The sequence below is a fragment of the Chelonia mydas genome, chromosome 1 (genome assembly GCF_015237465.2).
Source record: "Chelonia mydas isolate rCheMyd1 chromosome 1, rCheMyd1.pri.v2, whole genome shotgun sequence".
NCBI lineage: Eukaryota > Metazoa > Chordata > Testudines > Cheloniidae > Chelonia > Chelonia mydas.
Genome location: NC_057849.1, coordinates 106,294,923 through 106,314,895, shown reverse-complemented (window position 1 = coordinate 106,314,895; position 19,973 = coordinate 106,294,923). Strand labels below are relative to the sequence as shown.

The following is a 19,973-nucleotide window of genomic DNA, read 5'->3' as shown; positions in this document are numbered from 1 at the left end:
AACCCACACCCAAATAATTAAAAAAAACCAAACTCCACCCCACAAAAAAACAAAACAGTACAACTCACATGATATCAGTCAATCATCAAGCTCATGCTGCTTGTGTTATTTCCTTTCCTAGTGCTGAACTCTTGAAGCCTGGGACTGTCTTTTTAAATTTCTGAGTACAGTGTCTAGCATATTAAAGCCACATTCTCAACCTCTAGATGCCACTGTAATAAAACTAAAAAATAATAATCCTTGTTCAGTGCATGCAAAATTCTTGCTGTTTTCATATGGAGCTCTAAGTTAGTGAGCATTACGTAGCTACAAGATTAATGCATAATGTGCAATAGAGTTCGTTTTCTGACTGCTAACAAAAGAATTATCTGATTTAAATAAATATGGATATCTATAGGAGAAGGATACTTTTCAGCATGAAGATCTTGAAAATCACTCTTTTGGCCCAGAGAGCAGGAAAGAAGACTCTGATAGATGGTGCAGTCTGTTCACTGAGCCACCTGGGAAGGAATTTTACCCCAAACTTCTCCTAGGGCACTTGGGCTCTGCTCCATCCTCTGGGACTCAAAGCTATATATATATAACTGGCAGAGTCTTACCTCATGAAAGCTGCTGGAATGAACAAGAGGAGTCAGAATGGTAGTTCATAATGCAGCCTTCCCCATTTGCCACTTGTCACCTTATATTTACAGTTCAGAGGTATGTAATTTGCTAGTAGACTTATTGGCAGCTTATTGACAGTAGGAGTGCAGCTACTCCTAAAAAGATCATAATGGAGGAAAAGTTGCAGAGGGGCTGTGCAGCACCTATGGTGGATAGTCATGCCTGTGGTACCATGAGTCATCATGTAGAACTTTGCTCAGGAAGACTGAGACAAATGTGTTTTCTTGTTTAAAATACACAAATTACTCTTCTATCTGTGTGCCTCTGCCTCCTTTGTTCTCCCCTTCATTGAAACACGTTTCTATACACGTTAACATCAATTTATAGCTGTTAGATTTCTCTATTAAATACCAAACTCAGATGTTTTAACTCCACCTAGGTATAATCTGTAATCTACTATCTATTGGCAGCTGTCTCAGTTTTACCAGGGATAGTATACTATTGTATGTAGTGTTGTTGTAGCTGTGTCGGTCCCAGGATATTAGAGAGACAAGGTGAGTGAAGTTGGTCCCATAAAAGACATTACCTCACCAACTTTGTCTCTGGGAATATTGGTAGTTTGAAGCAGCAGAACCAGTTTTACTAAGGTTGAAGTGTTCTTTTTCTTTACAGGGTGAAAGAGGTTTGCCTGGCCTACAAGGTGTAATTGGGTTTCCTGGAATGCAAGGACCCGAAGGTCCACCTGGGCCACCAGGAATTAAGGTAGGGTGCATTTAATACTTAAATGGGAAGATTTCCCTAAATCCTTGTCACTGTGAAAGACCAATATATTCCATTTTTCTTACAGGGTGATACTGGAGAACCAGGGCTACCAGGAACAAAAGGAACAAGGGTGAGTATCTGCTTACATTTAGTTTTAATAATTTTGAAGAATGTAGGTTAAGATTTTTAAGTCTTAATGGTTAGCTTAATTTTTCCAGATATGTTTGCTCTTTGCCAAGTGCAAGATAATGTCAGCCCCCTCTTTAAGTTAATCAGTGGCTGCCTGTTAATTTCAAAATTCTTGCTCTTGCCTTCAAGGGTCTGCAGCATGCTGCCCCTGCCTATGTCCTCTTACATTACCTACCTGGTCCTTATTACTCTACCAGTTATACTGGTCTTGAGAGTCTTCATGTTTCCCTCTCTTCCAAAGGTTGCCTTTTCCCAGGCTCTGTTATACTTGGAAGCCCCTCCTTAAGCTTGTTCACCAATTCACCTCTCTCACCTACTTTAAAAGTCTCCTTAAAAAAATCACTTCTGCTGTCTCTCCTATAGGAAGTGAGCAGGGAGGACAGGATACACACACTTACACACAAGTTAACAGAAACATTAATATATGTGTATGGCAGAGGGCTCAATCCTGCAACCATTAAAGTCAAAGGCAAAATATCCATTGACTTCAGTAGTGCTGGACCAGGCCCTTTCTGAGTGTCGCTGTGATCTTATTGATGTCACTCTCTTGTGCTTCTTCTTCCTTTCCTAAGCTGTGCATTTGACCCTTTCATCTGTCATGTTCATTTTAGCTTGTGTACTTGCCAGGGCATTGGCCATGTCTTTATTCGTTTTGTGAGGTGCCTAGCTCTTTTGGGGCACTCTAAATTAAGGATATAATAATCATGAAAGAGAACTTGAATATGTTGTATTTCCTGTGACATTTTTTATACCCACGGCTTTCTTGCACATAGTCTCAGATAGGCTTACCGACTATGGCTCTTTAGTGCCCTCTCATGGTTAGACCACATAGAACTTGAGTCAGCTATAGCCTTTGAGTTAATAGCTGTAGCTGTCAGGCACTAACAGCTTACACTGTTAGACTCAGAGGTCTTAAAGTCAATCCCACTGTTAATGATAGACACGCCCAGGGGCACTGTGTTGGCTAATTTGGGTGAACATATACCAACTGTACATGTGGTCACCACTCGCAGTACCAGTAGACTGGGCATTTAATAATGCTACAAGTTTTGGAATGAAATTACTTACCCCAAGCTAAAACAACTACATTTGTCTTTCCTGCTCCCCAACACCCACATTAGAAATCACTGGAAGACTAAATAAGTTAGGAGCATGAAAAGGACAGGCCTGGACAAAATGCTGATTTGTTAAACTTCCGAAGTATTTGAGAAAAATAAGCATTTCAACATAGTGATTTTTCTGAGCAATAAAAATTAAATTGGTGAACTGGTCATGGCTTATGTAAGACAGAGAAGTATCTACAGCAGCATGGTAGCATCCTGTTTTAACGTAAAAAGGAGATAGCTGTAGATTTCATATTATGAATTACAGTGGCAAATGTACAAAATATCTACTCCTTAGCAGCATTGACTGTGCATTTCAGTTCTGATCTAATTCCCACTGAACACAATGGAAATGGAGCTGAGCAAGGATTTTTCAATATGTTTTGGAAAAAAATCAAAACTTTTGTGGATTTGTTTTTAGTATTATTTTTCACCTTGCCTATAGAGCAGTGGTGGGTAACCTGCGGCCAATCAAGGTAATCTGATTGTGGCCTGCGATACATTTTGCTGATGTTGACTGTCCGCAGGCATGGCCCCCCCGCAACTCCCAGTGGCCGCAGTTCGCTGTTCCCGGCCAGTGGGAGCTGCAGAAAGCAGTGGGCCGTAGGGACGTGCTGGCCGCCTCTTCCTGCAGCTCCCATTGGCAGGGAACGGCGAACTGTGGCCACTGAGAGCTGTAGGAAGCCATGCCTGCGGACGGTCAATGTCAGCAAAATGTATCGTGGCCTACAATCAGATTACCCTGATGGGCTGCATGTAGCCCGCGGGCCGCAGGTTGCCCACCACTGCTATAGAGTGATTGAAATTTTGACGGAAAGTCTTTGCAAAAAAATTTTCATGGAAAGTTTTCCAGATATTTTGATCAGCTCTAAAACGGTCATAATTAGATCAGGCCCATAGTTTTATATTTTATTGGGTAATTTTGATGTCTTCGCTTTATAGTTTTTAATATATGTTCATTAATTACAGGGCCCACCAGGTTCATCAGGATATCCAGGAAACCCAGGTCTTCCTGTATGTATGAAGCATACATTTATTTACAAAGAACCCCACGGTTTTACTAGTGACATCAGGTGAGGATTAATACAGCATTTATTACTTTTCTGCTTTCTCCTATTGGTAGGGCATCCCTGGACAAGATGGCCCACCAGGTCCACCTGGTATCCCAGGTTGCAATGGCACAAAGGTGACATTTACATTTTTAACAATTTCCTTGTACATATTTTTTTTTAAAATATGAATGTGTTTCCTAAACAAAGTCAATTTCTCTGTTCTCTTTAGGGTGAAATAGGCCCTGTTGGTCCTCCAGGTTTACCTGGATTGGATGGGAGAATAGTAAGTAAACATTTTGATCCATAATTCATTCTTTCCACTCTGATTCTTGACATTTTAAATGTTAGTAAAAATTGTATAATATTGATAATGTGTATGAGAAAAAATAATACATTTTAAGTATTTATTTTCCAGGGACCTCCAGGACCTCCTGGAATTAAGGTATGTTTGTCTTTAAAATAGAATGCATTCATATATTGCTTTTAGAAGTTAAAAATCAGATGACCTATGCACATCAAAATTAGCAGCCCTTACTTAGGTATTGATGTGGCAAAGATGTACATACATGCTTGACTTTGTATGCTGTGAGGTAGTCCCATTAGCTGCCATGGGACTTCTCATAGTGCATAAAGTTTAAGCACTTGCATGAATCTTTGCAGGATCAGGGCCTAAAAGAAAATAGTACCCACTGTTAAGTAGGTGTCTTATGCCCACTCCCTGATGTATAAAGACTTAAATTCATTTTTAAGATTCAGCCATATATTTATTTTGACATTACCAGATTTGAGAGAACTCCAACATTTCAGCTTTCCAGTCAATTTTCCACAAAGACTCTCCTTGGAAAACAGCCAAAAACATGACCAAGATCTTATGTTCGTTAAACAAATAGTTGAAATCTAATTTATAAAAACTAACTTTCTGTGTAATGAAATGTATATTACTTTGTCTTTCTAAGGAATGAAATGCTGTGACTATGAAAGGATTTGACACATGAATATAAAATTAATGGATATAATTTGAAACTTCAATTTGCATATAAATCATAAGTGTAATCACAGTTTTGGTGTGAAAAGACTTTTAGTCATAAAAAAAACCTTGCCTCTTTCTCTCATATGGGAGGAAATGACTCATGGTAAAATAACATTGATTCTTTAATGATTCTTTTCTATACATGTGTGCATAGGTAAACAACTTTTAGAAACAACATAACTGAATCACAAAGGGCTGTGATTTGTTCAGAATTTATGAAAATGGCATCATGTGATACCAAATATGAAGCAAAGATGTGAATAACTTAATTTACAAGTAATTTGGATAAATATTATTGCCTTATTTTAGGTATAAGTTGTTGTCGCGAAGGAAAATCTCACGTTTTTTGCAGGCCATTAAATTTTGGAGTTATGATTTACTTCAAGGAAAATTCTGCATTTATTCTATGCTGCTAGGGTTCCCTTGACCATTTTATATAGGATTTTGACACACTATGGCTAAATTTAGAGCTGGTGCAAACAGGTGTGATTTAAGTTAGTGGAGGAGGAGTTGAGGAACTCTTCAACCCCATGTGATTAGATCAAGTCAAGTATGGCAAGAGACCACCCTTGATTAACCAGGAGATCTTCAATTATCTGGAACTCAAAAAAGAGTCCAACAAAAAGTAGAAATTATGTCAAATTACAACAGATGAATATAAACAAATAACACAAGTAAGTAGAGACAAAATCAGAAAGGCAAAGGCACAAAACGAGCTTAAACTAGCTAGAGACATAAAGGATAACAAGAAAATATTCTACAAATACATTAGAAGCAAGAGGAAGACCAAGGACAGGGTAAACAAAAACAGTGGGGGGAACAAAAACAGAAAATGTGGAAATGGCCAAAGAGCTAAATGACTTTTTTGTTTCAGTTTTCACCAAAAAGTTTAGTAGCAATTTAATCATCTAATTTAATGAATGCCAGTGAAAATGAGTTAGGATCAGAGACCGAAATAGGAAAAGAACAAGGTAAAAATTACTTAGACAAGTTAGAAGTGTTCAAGTCACCAGGGCCTGATGAAATACATCCTAGAATACTCAAGGAGCTGACAGAGGAGATATCTGAGCCATTACCGATTATCTTTGAAAAGTCATGGAAGATGGGAGAGATTCTGGAGGACTGGAAAATAGCAAATACTGTGCTCATCTATAAAAAGGGGAATAAGGACAACTCGGAGAATTACAAAAGAGTCATCTTAACTTTAGTAATGGGAAAGATAAAGGAGCAAATAATTCAACAATCAATTTACAGACACCTAGAAGATAATAACGTGAGGTGATAAGTAACAGTGAGCATGGATGTGTCAAGACCGAATTGTGTCAAACCAACCTCATAGCTTTCTTTGACATGGTAACAAGCCTTGTGGATGTGGGGGAAGTGGTAGACGTGGTATATCTTGACTTTAGTAAGGTTTTCGATCCTATCTCGCATAACCTTCTTATAAACAAAATAGGGAAATACAACCTAGATGGAACTATTATAAAGTGGGTGAACAACTGGTTGGAAACCTAGTCCCAGAGAGTAGTTATCAGTGGTTCACAATCCAGCTGGAAGGGCATATCAAGTGGGGTCCTGCAGGGATCAGTCTTGGGTCCGGTTCTGTTCAATATCTTCATTGATGATTTAGATAATGGCATAGAGAGTACACTTGTAAAGTTTGCTGACGATGCCAAGCTGGGAGGGGTTACAATTGCTTTTGAGGTTAAGATTGAAATTCAAAATGATCTGGACAAATTGGAGATATGGTCTGTACTAAATAGGATGAAATTCAATAAGGACATATTCAAAGTACTCCTCTTAGGAAAGAACAATCAGTTGCACACATACAAAATGGGAAATGACTGCTTAAGAAGGAATACAGTGGAAAGGGATCTGGGGTTCATAGAGGATCACAAGCTAAATATGTGTCAACAGTGTAACACTGTTGCAAAAAAAGCAAACATAATTGTAAGCAAGACATGAGAAGTAATTCTTCTGCTCTACTCTGCGCTGATTAGGCCTCAACTGGAGTATTGTGTCCAGTTCTGGGTGCCACATTTCAGGAAAGATGTGGACAAATTGGAGAAAGTCCAAGAAGAGCAACAAAAATGATTAAAGTACTAGAAAACATGACCTATGAGGGAAGATTGAAAAACTTGGGTTTGTTTAGTCTGGAGAAGAGAAGACTGAAGAGGGATGTGATAACAGGTTTCAAGTACATAAAAGGTTATTACAAGGAGGAGCATAGGGCAAGAAGCAATGGGCTTAAATTGCAAGGGCGGCTTTGGTTGGACATTAGGAAAAACTTCCTGACTGTCAGGGTGGTTAAGCACTGGAATAAATTGCCTAGGGAGGTTGTGGAATCTCCATCATTGGAGATTTTTAAGAGCAGGTTAGACAAACACCTGTCAGGGATGGTCTAGATAATACTTAGTCCTGCCTTTAGTGCAGGGGACTGGACTAGAGGACTTCTGCAGGTCCCTTTCAGTCCTACAATTCTATGATTCTAAGTAGTTGATTTGAAATCAAGTAAGGTACTACTCAATATGAATAATGGTGGCAAAACTGAGCCCATGTATGGGAAGGGTGGATATAAGTTCATCATATGGTCAGATTTTGCCACCTTTACTTATATTGAGTAGTACCCTGCTCTGTAGGAAGTTCCACTGTTTTCATTGGTATTGTAGAATCTGGAATGTAATGAAAAAACGTACTAGAATGTAAATCCTTCTTGAATCATGGAGGTCTATGGACTCAGCACAATTGGTATGGTTCAACAGGACAGGATGGGAGCAGGATTCAGAGAGCCCATGCAGGCTGTGCCTTCCCATCTCTACATGCCACAGAGCACGGCTTCATGTTAGCTTTCAGTGCACCACTCTGCAGGGAGGTTTTGGAGAAAATGTAGGTTGAGGGAGGGGCAGGTCTGGAGTATGTGTGACTATGCTGATTCACCATCTACTGCTCCCACATAGAAGTCAGGTGCTGTGGTCATGGGGACTATTGCAGTCTCAAGGTTGTATAAATGGCCAGAGATCACAGTCTAGGAAGGAGGGTCCCTTGCCTGTAAAACCTCCAAATGTTTCCAACACACAGGCCAGATACTCAGATTGGATAGACTTAAATTTAATGGGCAACTAGGGGGATTTTCCCACCAATAAGTGGAAAGTAAGGGGAAAAGTTAAGATTGGTACTGGAATCTTTACTGAGTATTTCAAGGATACCTGACACTGAAGGGCTTTTAAAAACTACAGCAGCTTCCTTGTGGTATGTTTAAAACAATTCAAACAAGTAAAATGCTGACCATTTTTGTATACTTCCCAAATGATTCCAAAAGATTGTATAAATGTTATGTGTGTGCTTTTCTCCAGTCTTAATGTCAGTGTTTTGGAATCAATGTTTTTATTTGTGTGCATATATATATTTCACCTTTTTTTCCCCCTTCTCCTATGATAGGGAGACCCAGGTGAAGTGATTGGGTTCTTACCACAAAATGTCCTAAAAGGTGAAAGAGGTTATCCTGGCCTGCCTGGACAACCAGTAAGTCTTAACTAAAATGACTGCATCGCACCTTTAAGTGGGGGTAGAGTGTTGTCCGGCTTGCCGAAGGAAAGACCAGTGCTTTATGGGGGAAGAGGAGGAAGAGAAAGACTCTGAAGTTGCTGCAAAAGGGGAATAGATTAGCATGGTGCCCTGGCACCAGAAGGGCTGAGGAGTTTAAAAGGGGCAAGTCCTGGCAGTAGAACCCCTTTTCCCAGGAGTGGGTGAAGCAGCACCCACTCTCCCTCCCCTGGAGGTGGTAAAATGCCAGATTTGGTCAGGCCCTGCTGTGGGCATCGCACAAGCCACTCCTTTTCAGGGAGGCTGGGAGGAATTTTTCCCTCACCACGAGATTGGCCTAGGTGGAGTGGCATTTTTTTTTTTGCCTTCCCCACAGTGGGTTCAGGGAGGGCTTTGTTGAGGTGAGGTGTGAAGGGAATTAAGGTATGTGTCGCAACTCATTGTGTAAGTGCGGGGTGGATGTCCAGGGAAGGTACTCCATAGGGAAGGGATACAGTGACTAGATAATATGTCTTGGTAAAGGACTTAAAAACTAGATGTTGGTTAAAGGAGTGGAACGGGGGGAGGGCGGGGTTCGGGGCTTCTATGACTGGTATGTCAGGGAGCCAACCCCTTTCATCTAACCCACCTTAACCCTCATTCAAGTGGGGGGATCGCATGGTCCCAGAAATGAGTTAGTTTGGGAACCTGGATGGAAAAGGGGGGGCGGGCTGGCAGAAGCCCCCCAGGTAGATAATGAACGTGGGGTTACCTGCACTGTACACTTGTATCTGCCAGGTGATCCCAGACATCCAATAATAAAGTTGTGGCCTGATTAAAACCATATCAGGTGTCCCCTGTCCTTTCAGTATAGCCAGATAATATATATAAGCATCATTAAATTGCCCAATAGGTATCTCTTTTTAATGGCTCCTTTTTATTTTCAGGGTACACCAGGATTGCCAGGGCTCCAAGGCCCCATCGGGCCACCAGGGATTACAGGAGTTCCAGTAAGTGTCATTTTATGATGATTTATGTAATGCTGCTTTACGAAAAAGCTCTAAATCATTGGCATATTGGGGATGAATGGTATGGTAGTTAGGGAACTAACCTACCATTTGGGCAACTCAGGTTCAGTCCCTACTATACCACACATCTTCTGTGTGACCTTGGACTCCAGGGGACTGCTTCTGCAAATAACTCTAATTTACTTCAGTGGCTGTTAGAATCTGGTCCCTCTTTCTACAGTTTTGTAATAGGTTTTTACATTTTCCCCTCTTGAATCCATGGAAAATGTGTTGCTGGTCTCACAGCCTAATCTAAATCAAAATAGTTGCTGAGATTGTCCTAGAGGTACTATTAGGAACAAAGGAAAGGCAATCTCTTCCCAAGTAGAAGGTCTCCTATTGTGTTAAATTCCAAATGTTCAAGGCACCTGAACTACTTGATACGTTGACAGGTGTAGTAGATGTCAGAATACATTCTCTGCCTTTATGGCCTTAGTAAACCACAGATACCAGCAAGCAGGGACCAGTTAATCCTATTTTTAAAAATCAGCACTGTTTCCCCTCATAGTGAGCTACATTCAGGGCAATCTGTGTTATGAATCCATGGCTGTGGAGTCTGCACTGCAAAACTGCTGTATAAAAAGGGAGCAAGGTATGACTCAGTGTAAACATGCTTGAGTTAGTGGTTACATTTACTGAGTTAACAAAGACTTATCTAAATTATGCAAATTAAGGATTATTATTCAGCACAAGTGGTCAGCAGGACATAAGATTTACATCTCATCTGAAAAATAGCACCTTCAGCAGTACAGATGTGCTAAGGTTGGGGAACAGGTTCAAGCATAAATCCAAGGGAAGAGTGCTACCTATTGAATCACCAGTGCCACTCCCTGCAGCACCTGCTGTTTGGTATGAGTGTCTCTTGTCCAGGTAGTGACCAGCTCCAGCACTTCTTAACTGCAGTATCACACCCCTAATGTAAGATCTTAGACAAATTCTGGAAGTTAGAAAGTACTAAAAACATGATATTGATCTTTCTCCATTAAAATGAAGACACCAGTAGAACGGTGTATTTTTAATGTCTGTGGTAAGCAGAAAACATTACATGTAATGTATAGCATGCGGTCTAATAAAATGTCGTGTCTTATAGGGTCCCCCAGGCCCACCGGGACTTCCGGGTGAGAAGGTGAGGATTTTCATAGGCAGTACTGAGCTATTTTTTCGACGTGCTAGTCTTCAAATGTTCTGTGCACTCTTGTGTCTTCATATAAAATATTGTATCTTAATTAACAGGGCCTCAAAAAAGGTATGGTTTTGTAGGTATTCTTTAAGATATGCTCTCCTACCAGACTAAAACACCACTAAGTGCTATATTCTACTATTTTTATTATTTATTCAGCACTGGTTGAAAATTTCAAAATTTGTCAGTCAAAATTTGTCATTGAAATGCCACTAAAACGTTCATGAGAATTTCATTCATGGGGGTGGGGGGCAGGAGTGAGTGATTGGGAGGATCAGGACCTCATTGTGCTATGCCCTATACACACACTTATTAAAAAGACAATGCTTTCCCTAAAGACCTTGCAATATGCATTATGACAGAAAATGATAGGGAGTGTGCAGAGGAGGGGTAGACAGCAAGGTAAATATAAAAATAAAAATAGTACATCTTGGCGTAATGGGCATTAATCATGATTTGCCATCTGCCTTTGTTCCATATATTGCATTTTGATATTGCATCTGGAAGAATCAGAGTCTATGTTGGTATAAGTCAACTGAAAGGAGATCTCCACCTCCCACCCCAGTAGTGTGCATGAACATTCTAAACAAAACCTCTGGCTGATCCCTCACCAGCCCATAGCCACTCCTGCCCTCAACAGGCTCTGGATTCCCCCCATTCTCTTGATGATGGTGGCATGGTGGCATTGAGTAGTATGTGGTGGGGGAGTGTAGTGGCCTGCTACCTCCTCTGGCATTCCACTGGGGACGATTCTCCTCTCCTTCCAAACTTCTCTCCATCTTCCAGCCCCGATTTAGGGTGTCCCCCTTCACATTCGCTCTCTGCTACCTTTAATGTGTCTTGCTTTGTCCAACATTTTGGGTTTCCATGTTCCTCCATCTCTCTCATGGGGCTTAGTCCTCTCTCCATTTTTTGTCGCCATCTGGTGCCACCTCTCCGAAGGCAGAACTAAGTTGAAACTGCTGCTGGGTTGAAACTAAGTTGAAACTGGCTGACTCTGTGCAGGAGACAGGACCAGAGGAAAGACAGCTTCTGGCCACCCAGCTGTAGTAGCTGCAGTGATCTCTGGCATCTAGAGGCAGGAAGTGCACACACACAAAAACCAACAGTTGCATATTTTTTCAGCCCCAGCTACTGAGTGCAAAGAACTTGGGACTATCATGTCCTAAATAGGACTGTTTCAGGTATTCACAGGGCTTCTGGGACTGCACTGAGTGCACAGGTAAAGGGAAAGCCAACATTAGGGCAGAGATCGTGTGGGATGTACAGTGGTCCCATTGATCATAGCCAAATATTTATTTGGAGGCCACATCTCCCATGCCTTCTGCAGTCCTACCATTGCCCAACTTGTCAAAGTGAACACATGGTTGAGCTAAAGATAGGGAAAAAATAGGATAAATATAATGATTGTTTATAAGGTCATTTGGGATGGTCTCTGCTTCTATATATCTGTCTTGAAAGAGAAGTATGTGGGAAAAAGAGAGTTTTTGTCAGAAAGAGTGAAAGATTTGTCCATTTAAAGATGTGTATGCACACATATAGCTATATTTTAGTTGTCATTAAAACTATGTTATAATCTTATGGCCCCCTTAATTGTATGTCTTCCTGATCCTCATCTTCCATCTCTCTGTTTGTTTTTCACAAAAATAACATGATCTCCTCATGGCTGGACCTATGCCTTTTTATGTTTTGAAAATGTCGAGCACATTCAAGGCATGACCAGAAATGAATAAAAAAATAATAATAATCATTCAGGCTTATGGCTAATTAACTTTTAATTCAGGATAAGAATATATGGGCCTCGAGGACTTTCCATATTTGAATAAACAGGAGGTTAGATTTGGAGCCAAATCTACCACATTTATAAAATCCTTACATATATATATTTATAAAAGGAAAGTTGGCTAATTCAGTAACACTGTATAATTTTTATCATCAGGGTCATATGGGCTTGAGTTTTCAAGGACCAAAAGGTGATAAGGTAAGCCCCTCTGTTTGAAATGCTTTAGAATACAACTGCTAGGTATATTTTTGAAGCTATATTTATTTTAAAGTTTGGCTATTGGAGTCACTCTGTGGAGTAAGCCAATACAGTAACTTTTTCATTTTAAAAGACTTGGGTTCAAACCTGGTTCAAATCACTGCCTGGTATAATTAATTACCAACATGGTTTGTGGAATTTCACATGACTGGCATTAGGCACATAGAAATTGCCATACATCATTAGATCCAAGGTCCATCTAATTCAGTATCCTGTCTCTGACAGTGGCCAGCACCAGATGCTTCAGAGGAAGATTTAAGGACCCTGCTATAGGCATATATGGGGTCATGTGTCCCCCACATATGCCTCATCTTGATCTTGAATAGTTAGACTGGTTTAAGCCCTGAAGCATGTGGTTTAAAATTCCTGCCAAAATTCTTATAATTAATTTTGGTAATTCTGTATATTCCTGTTATCCATAGAAAGGTTGATTCCCTTTTTGAATCATGCTTAGTTCTTGGCCTCCGTAACTTCCTGTGGCAATGAGTTCCACAGCCAAATTACATATTGTGCGTAAAAGTATTTCCATTTATCAGTTTTAACTTTAACAATTCCCATCTTTTTATTTAATTGAATGTCTCCTTGTTCTTATGAAAACAGAAGTTCCTGATCTACCTTCTGTAGAAAATTCATTATTTATAATTTAATATAAGGAATAATTCTGAATCCAGTTAGATCTCCTAATACAGAGTATGTTTTCTGAAACGTGAATGTAAAAAGATACAGAGAGGTATGGGGATCTTTTGTTAGCTTTGTTTTATATTGTAAATATTTTGTCTTGGCCATTGTAATTCTGTATATCTGGATTGCTATGGAGGAAATGAATGATTATCACCCTATATTTTATGTAATGTAATTGTTGAGGCAAAGTTTCATGCAGAATATGTGCAGAAAAAAAAGTAGAAGATTTAGTGAGATTGATTTGTTGACTTACTTGGGTTTGCCTTTTGCAAAAATTGAGCAGGAAATATAACAGCAGAAATAATGTGCATAGTATATAGGGTCTTTTAGGAGGTGTATTCCTTGAACAGCTGTTGATTTTATTGTGTGGAAGCAGATGGAGTTCCCATCTTGCTGAGAATAAAATAATACACATGGTATACCATCCAAATTTACCCTCTCCTAGGGTTTAGCTTTATGGGAAGCTCTAATAATGATGAAACAGCAGAAACCTCAACCTACTATTTTCTTCTAAGCTTGGGGCTTCTCTGCATGACCTCTTTTCCCCTAACCCGTTGTTTTCCCTGATAAAGACACCTCAAACCCTCTTGTATCCTTGTAGGGATTAACAAGGTGGACCTGCCAGTATGACTGAGCAGTAATTACGCTGCAGGCAGGGTGCAGGCAGGTTACATTAGGGTGACTCAGAGCAGGGTCTTAGTCTGACAGCCTGTTTGTAATGTGCTTTTCTGCAACTGCATGTGCAAACCTTTGGGTTACTAGGTGTTTGATTTTGATAAAATAATAATCCAACAAACATCCTGTTATTTTTTTAAAGTGAGTGGTAGTTCTATTTTATTTTAATGATTGTATTTATGAATGTTCTCCGTATAAATATTCTTTCTAATTAAATTAATAATCCTGAATTTTGTGTCAATAGGGTGAACGAGGAGTCGGGGGCCCTCCAGGTCCACAAGGAACTGCCTCACAGCGCAAAGAGAAAGGGAGTGTAATCATATATGGAGAGAAGGTGAGAAAATATTACTTAGTCCTTCAAATATTGGACTCCTAGTTTCTTTGCTTAAAGACTGTGGGGACAAGCTTACTAAAGAAAGACAGGGAAACCAGTGTTATAAGCAATCTAATGCCAATTATGCAAACTTGGTCCATGTTTTAACTTTCCTAAATAAAGTTTAATGCTCTTCCTGTAAGTATCTGAAGAATTTGTACAGGGATAATCTGTGAATATGCTAATACCTGTGTAAATAAGTCATGTCTCTAGAAGACTTTGGTAACAAGGTTATACATTAAAGAATGTTCTCTCATACTGCCATAAGTTTTAATACAATATCATGTATGTGGTGAACTGAGAGAAGAAAGGCACCCCATTCCAGAAACTGAGCAGTTCAGTTACACTCATGTAATCTTCCTCTCCATACTTCCTTTCCCTGCAGTTGTATTGCACAGCTCTAGTAGGGAAGCCAACGACAGCACTGCACAGGAACTGCCCATGCAGCCCAAGAAGAAGCATACGTGCTGGAACTAGGAGTGTGGGGGCCAGGGGGCGCTGCAGCACCCCCGATTTCAAGTGATTTCCATTATATACAGGATTTACAGCTTGGTTCAATGGCTCACAGCATCCCCACTTGTACAAATTGTTCCAGAATCCCTGGGAGGAAGTGTGACTCTGGAGGGTGCAGTTGAGATCTGCAGAGTTGGGATCCCTTTTACATTGGATTCCCAGCCAGTGCAGCCTTCTCCTTCCCTAGGCTACTGGCTGTCTGTGGATGCTTGAGGGGAAGCTATGGATAAAAAAATGTGGCAGAAATGTTGTATCCTGTACTGAATAACATTTCACCTTCCTGTGGCTTTTTCTGCTGTGGGAGGGTCGGGGCAGATAGGGTGATAGGCCCAAAGTGTAATATACAGGCTGATCAATATATTTTTTCTGGTCAATTGCAAATATATTTAAAAGTTGAACAACTAATTTATATTAGATTTATGCTCATTAGCAGAATAACCTCCAGTGAGCCTGAACGCTAATGAATTTTATAGTTATTTAATGGGGCATCATAAGTAATAATTTATTAGTATAATTCATTAGATTTGAACGGATTCTAATTTTGTATTTTAAAAAAAAGTTTAAAATTTGAGAAGCTGCCTTTCCCTGCATGCCTACTAGGCCTTGTAATTTGAAAGAGAGCAGGGAACATGGAAACAATGTACTGTATCTGACAAAGAGGAAATGATTTATTCCAGAAGTGGATTATGGATAATTTTTCCATATATTGATTTTCATTGTTTTTTAATTTTATTAGGGTGAACCAGGTGAAAAAGGTGATAATGGGAGTCGAGTAAGTATTATGTAATCATTTTGTTTGCATTAAGAGATTTTACCAGACCCAGTGGCGACCATGCCTTAAAGGACTTTGTGTGTCTTAATGGCTTATAACTAAAATAAAATGTACAACAGAAAATACAATATGATTAATCTGGTTTGTTTTCTTAAGGGATTTCCAGGCTCAAGCATCAAAGGGGAAAAAGGTGAACCTGGGAAAGCTGGCCCACGAGTAAGTATACGGTATTTTATCAATAAAAACTGAGCATCACTGTTAGGGCCCTACCAAATTCACAGCCATGAAAAACATGTCATGGACCATGAAATCTGGTCTTCCCTCGATAAATCTGGTCTTTTGTGTGCTTTTACCCTATATTATACAGATTTCGTGGGGGAGACCAGCATTTCTCAAATTAAAGGTCCTGACCCAAAAGGGAGTTGCAAGGTTATTTTAAGGGGGGTCACGGTATTGCCACCCTACTTCAGAGCTGGGCGGCCAGAGAGCAGCGGCTATTGGCCAGGCACCCAGCTGTGAAGGCAGTGCCCCGCCAGCAGCAGCACAGAAGTAAGAGTGGCAATACCATACCGTGCCATCCTTACTTCTGCACTGCTGCTGGCGGTGGCTCTGCCTTCAGAGCTGGACTCCTGGCCAGCAGCTGCTGCTTTCCAGCTGCCCAGCTCTGAAGGCAGCACCAGATTTAAATAGCTGAAATCTATTATTTTTAAAATCCCATGACCATGAAATTGGCCAAAATGGACCGTGAATTTGATAGGGCCCATTGTATTATTTACATAAAATTATTAAATTAATATTAAATTTGATATCTTATCAGTGAGATGTAAGATGTGATATATTTGTTAATATGGGATTTTTGCCAAAGTTTTGAATAGAGCCAGCTTCCTGCAGCTCCCATTGGCCTGGGACGGTCAACCGTGGCCACTGGGAGCTGTGGAGGGCCGTGCCTGTGGACGGTCAATGTAAACAAAATGTCTCGCAGCCTGCCAGTGGATTACCCTGATGGTCCATATGCCAAAAGTATACAGTATAAAAGCTTCACAAATACTTTACAAAGTATTTAAGGTCTGATCCCGTTTTCATTGAATTGACAGTTGACTGAATTCCATTGACTTCAATGGAAGCTGGTTCAAGCCATTACAGGACAGAACATAACATAAACCCCCCCAATGATTTGTTATCCAGCATGTTGGGGGAAAAGGGAGGTGCCCGTTAGTCAAAAATTCCAGTTACCTCAGAGTTATACTTACCAATGGAGGGAGTGAGTTTGGGTGTGGGAGGGGGCTCAGGGCCAGGGGTTGGGATGCGGGAGTGGGTGTGGGGCACAAGCTCTGGGAGGGAGTTTGGGTGCAGGAGAGGGCTCGGGGCAGGGGGTTGGAGCACAGGAGGGGTTTGGGGTGCTGGATCCAGGCGGCGTTTACCTCGGACATCTCCCCACAAGCGGCGACATGTCCCTGCTGCTCCTAGGCAGAGGTATAGCCAGGCAGCTCTGTGCACTGCCTCCACCCACAGGTGCCACTCCCGCAACTCCCACTGGCCACAGTTCCCAGCCAATGGAAGCCACAGAGCCAGCGCTTGGATTTCAGAAATGCTGGTTTATAGAGCTTTCTGGTTGGTAAAGTGCCGGATAACCCAGCTTTTACTGTACTTAAATGAAAGATTTGCATAATTAACTGTGCATAGTGTATTTAAACTGTATAGTTTAAATACACTATGCACAGTAAATCTGTTTAATTTACACATAACTTTTCTCCTACAAGGGGAGGAATGGAGAGAATATGACGTGACGAACATAAGTTACCTTGCTCATTTTTAGCTTGTTTTTCATAGATTTTAAGGCCATAAGGGAAAGTTATGATCATCTAATCTGAGCTTCTACGTAATACAGGCCATAGAACCTCACTCAGAAATTCCTGGGTCCGGCCCATAACTTCTGGATGAGCTATAACATATCTTTCATAGTTTATTAGCATGGGTAGGTTTCATATAAAAATCTAAATGGAATGTTTCTCAACTGATGGGTCATGCTCCCTATGGGGATCATGAAAGGTAGTTAAGGAGGGTTGTGAGGCATGGGAAATGTTACTGAAATCTAAACCAAAGAAAATTTTGCTCCTTCATGCCCCATTAAACCTTTACCCTTCAAGGTTAAGTATTCTCTGTTAACATCTCAAAAGACAAACACAGATAAATTATATGGGCTTATCATTTATGCATTTTGTACTCTTAATGTAGGTTTAAGGGGCCTGTGAAAATATTTGACTTCAAATAAGGGGTCACCAACTTGAAAAGTTTGAGAAACTCTTGCAAAGAAATCAAAGTATCCTGGTATAGCTTGTTCGGGGACATCATGCTACTTTTGATATTATCTCCTGAACAAAGTTTCTAATGTTTATTGCATATTTTGCTCTTTGGGTAGATCTCAAGTACTTCTGAAGTAATGACAATTTTTGAAAGAAACATTATCGAACAAATCCTTAAAATCTGAAACTCTAGTTTTATTGAATGATTTGTCTACAGTTTGATGAATTATTTGAAGAATCTTCATTAAGTTTTGGGATTACTACTGCTATTTTCTCTCTTATAAACATTTTGAAAAATAAGTATTTACATCCCTTTATCTGCTGTCACTGATGGTTAACCAACAGCTCATTCTTCCTCCGTGATATGATTCAGAATTGCATATTCCGGTTGTAGTCTGATTATATGTGTTATTTTCTGTTGTGTATCATTTCTTGTCCTACCAGTTTTTCTGTTTTGGGTGTGAATTTGGTGTTTCTTTGTTTATTTTTATGGAATTAATTTTTAATTAGGCTGAGTTGCATGCAGTATTCATGCCTTACACAGTCTGAATATATTAGTTCAATGTCTCTTTATATATTCTGTGCCAATCTACTTTCTTAATACAATTTAAGATAGCCTAAGTGTTTTTAAATATATAGAAAGTTAACAATTTATAAAGAAATTACCCTTAAAATGTGGTAATTGTTTGTAGTGATTTGTTTACCAGTTATAACCATTTCATGAATCATTTGTACTCTATTGCACATATACATATAAATATTATCTAACCCTAAAATGAAAGGCACAATTGACAAATAAAACGCTATAGTCCTGATGTAAAAAATAAAATATTATAAATCAGTCACTGATGCCTTTTATAGTCTAGAGTTATCTAAGAACTAATCCTTAAATTGCTGAAAGCAGATTTGCATTTACTTTCAAAGTGTTACAAATAAAGGAATTAAACCACAAAAAAAAAAAATCCATGCTTTCTTTGAGACCCATATTAACAAACACATCTAAAATATGAGATATGAAATCCTCTCTGGCAGTAAATGGAAGAAATAGAGGTACAGTATTCTGAATAGCCTTGTATAGCTAATTTGGCAAAATGTGCAGACATCAAAATCATTGTTCAGGGCATTTCATATTCCTTACTTGTTCTAATCGTGGAACTTCCGATGATATTGAAGTGCATTCCACACATCAGTGAGTTTAGAATCTGCCTCGCACCTCTTTTAAAATAATAGTATTTTTAGCTAAATTTAATAGAAGAAGAAAACATCCACAAAGAGACCGGGTGTGGGGGGAGGGCAATAAAATAACCTAGAGTAAAAAACAAATACTGTATGTACAAATCCTAAAAGAAAAGAAATGTGCATACTTAATTTGAACAGGTTGATAAGGCTTTTAGCTATTTTTTACTGATTTGAAAAATCACCCCCAGAGATCAGAAAGTAAAACAAGAGCAAAAGAAACATATATGGCAGCTAATTTGCCTAATCAGCATTATTTCAGAAACACCTGTCATTCATGGTATCTATGCACAGTCATTCCTAAAAGAAACAAACAAACAAAAAAGGAAAATAGGAGATAAAAAATGATTATATAATAAAATAAGAACAATATTAATTGTCTACTAAAGTACCATCTGAGCAACATGGCGAGATCAGCAGCTCTGTGTTTGACTCTAGATCAGGGGTTCTCAAACTGAGGGTTGTGATCCCTCAAGGTGTTGCGAGGTTATTACCTGGGGATTGAGAGCTGTCAGCCTGTGCCTGGCGGGACTGATAGCCGGAGCCCCGGTTAAATTAAAATTACATTAAAATTAAATTACCCCCATTTTTAATTTATAAGGGATGGGGGTCACATTCAGAGGCTTGCCGTGTGAAATGAGTTGCCAAAATAAAAAGTTTGAGAACCACTGCTCTAAATTATCAGCATGCTGGGAAATGTACGTCCTCAGTGGTCATCTTTTTGCCCATTGTCGTACATTGTGCATTGTTAGCTGTGAAAGGAGGATTCATGAACTCATTATATTGCTGGATTCTTAGTTTTAACATTTCAGGCAATGTGTACAGAAATGATATAAATTTGATGTTCATAATTCAGTAATGTGGAATTTTG

At 39.6% G+C, this 19,973-nt stretch overlaps 1 protein-coding gene across 1 annotated transcript in view; it reads left to right on the top strand.

The window, feature by feature from the left end:
• Positions 1–19,973, top strand: part of COL4A1 (collagen type IV alpha 1 chain) — a 209,256-nt gene that overhangs the window by 102,485 nt on the left and 86,798 nt on the right. Inside the window, exons 3-15 of the mRNA XM_037896797.2 lie at positions 1,276–1,365; positions 1,451–1,495; positions 3,627–3,671; positions 3,781–3,843; positions 3,939–3,992; positions 4,125–4,151; positions 8,178–8,261; positions 9,209–9,271; positions 10,419–10,454; positions 12,448–12,489; positions 14,150–14,239; positions 15,528–15,563; positions 15,720–15,779. Coding sequence (XP_037752725.1) covers positions 1,276–1,365; positions 1,451–1,495; positions 3,627–3,671; positions 3,781–3,843; positions 3,939–3,992; positions 4,125–4,151; positions 8,178–8,261; positions 9,209–9,271; positions 10,419–10,454; positions 12,448–12,489; positions 14,150–14,239; positions 15,528–15,563; positions 15,720–15,779 — 735 coding nt within the window. The remainder of the gene's footprint in view (positions 1–1,275; positions 1,366–1,450; positions 1,496–3,626; positions 3,672–3,780; positions 3,844–3,938; positions 3,993–4,124; positions 4,152–8,177; positions 8,262–9,208; positions 9,272–10,418; positions 10,455–12,447; positions 12,490–14,149; positions 14,240–15,527; positions 15,564–15,719; positions 15,780–19,973) is intronic.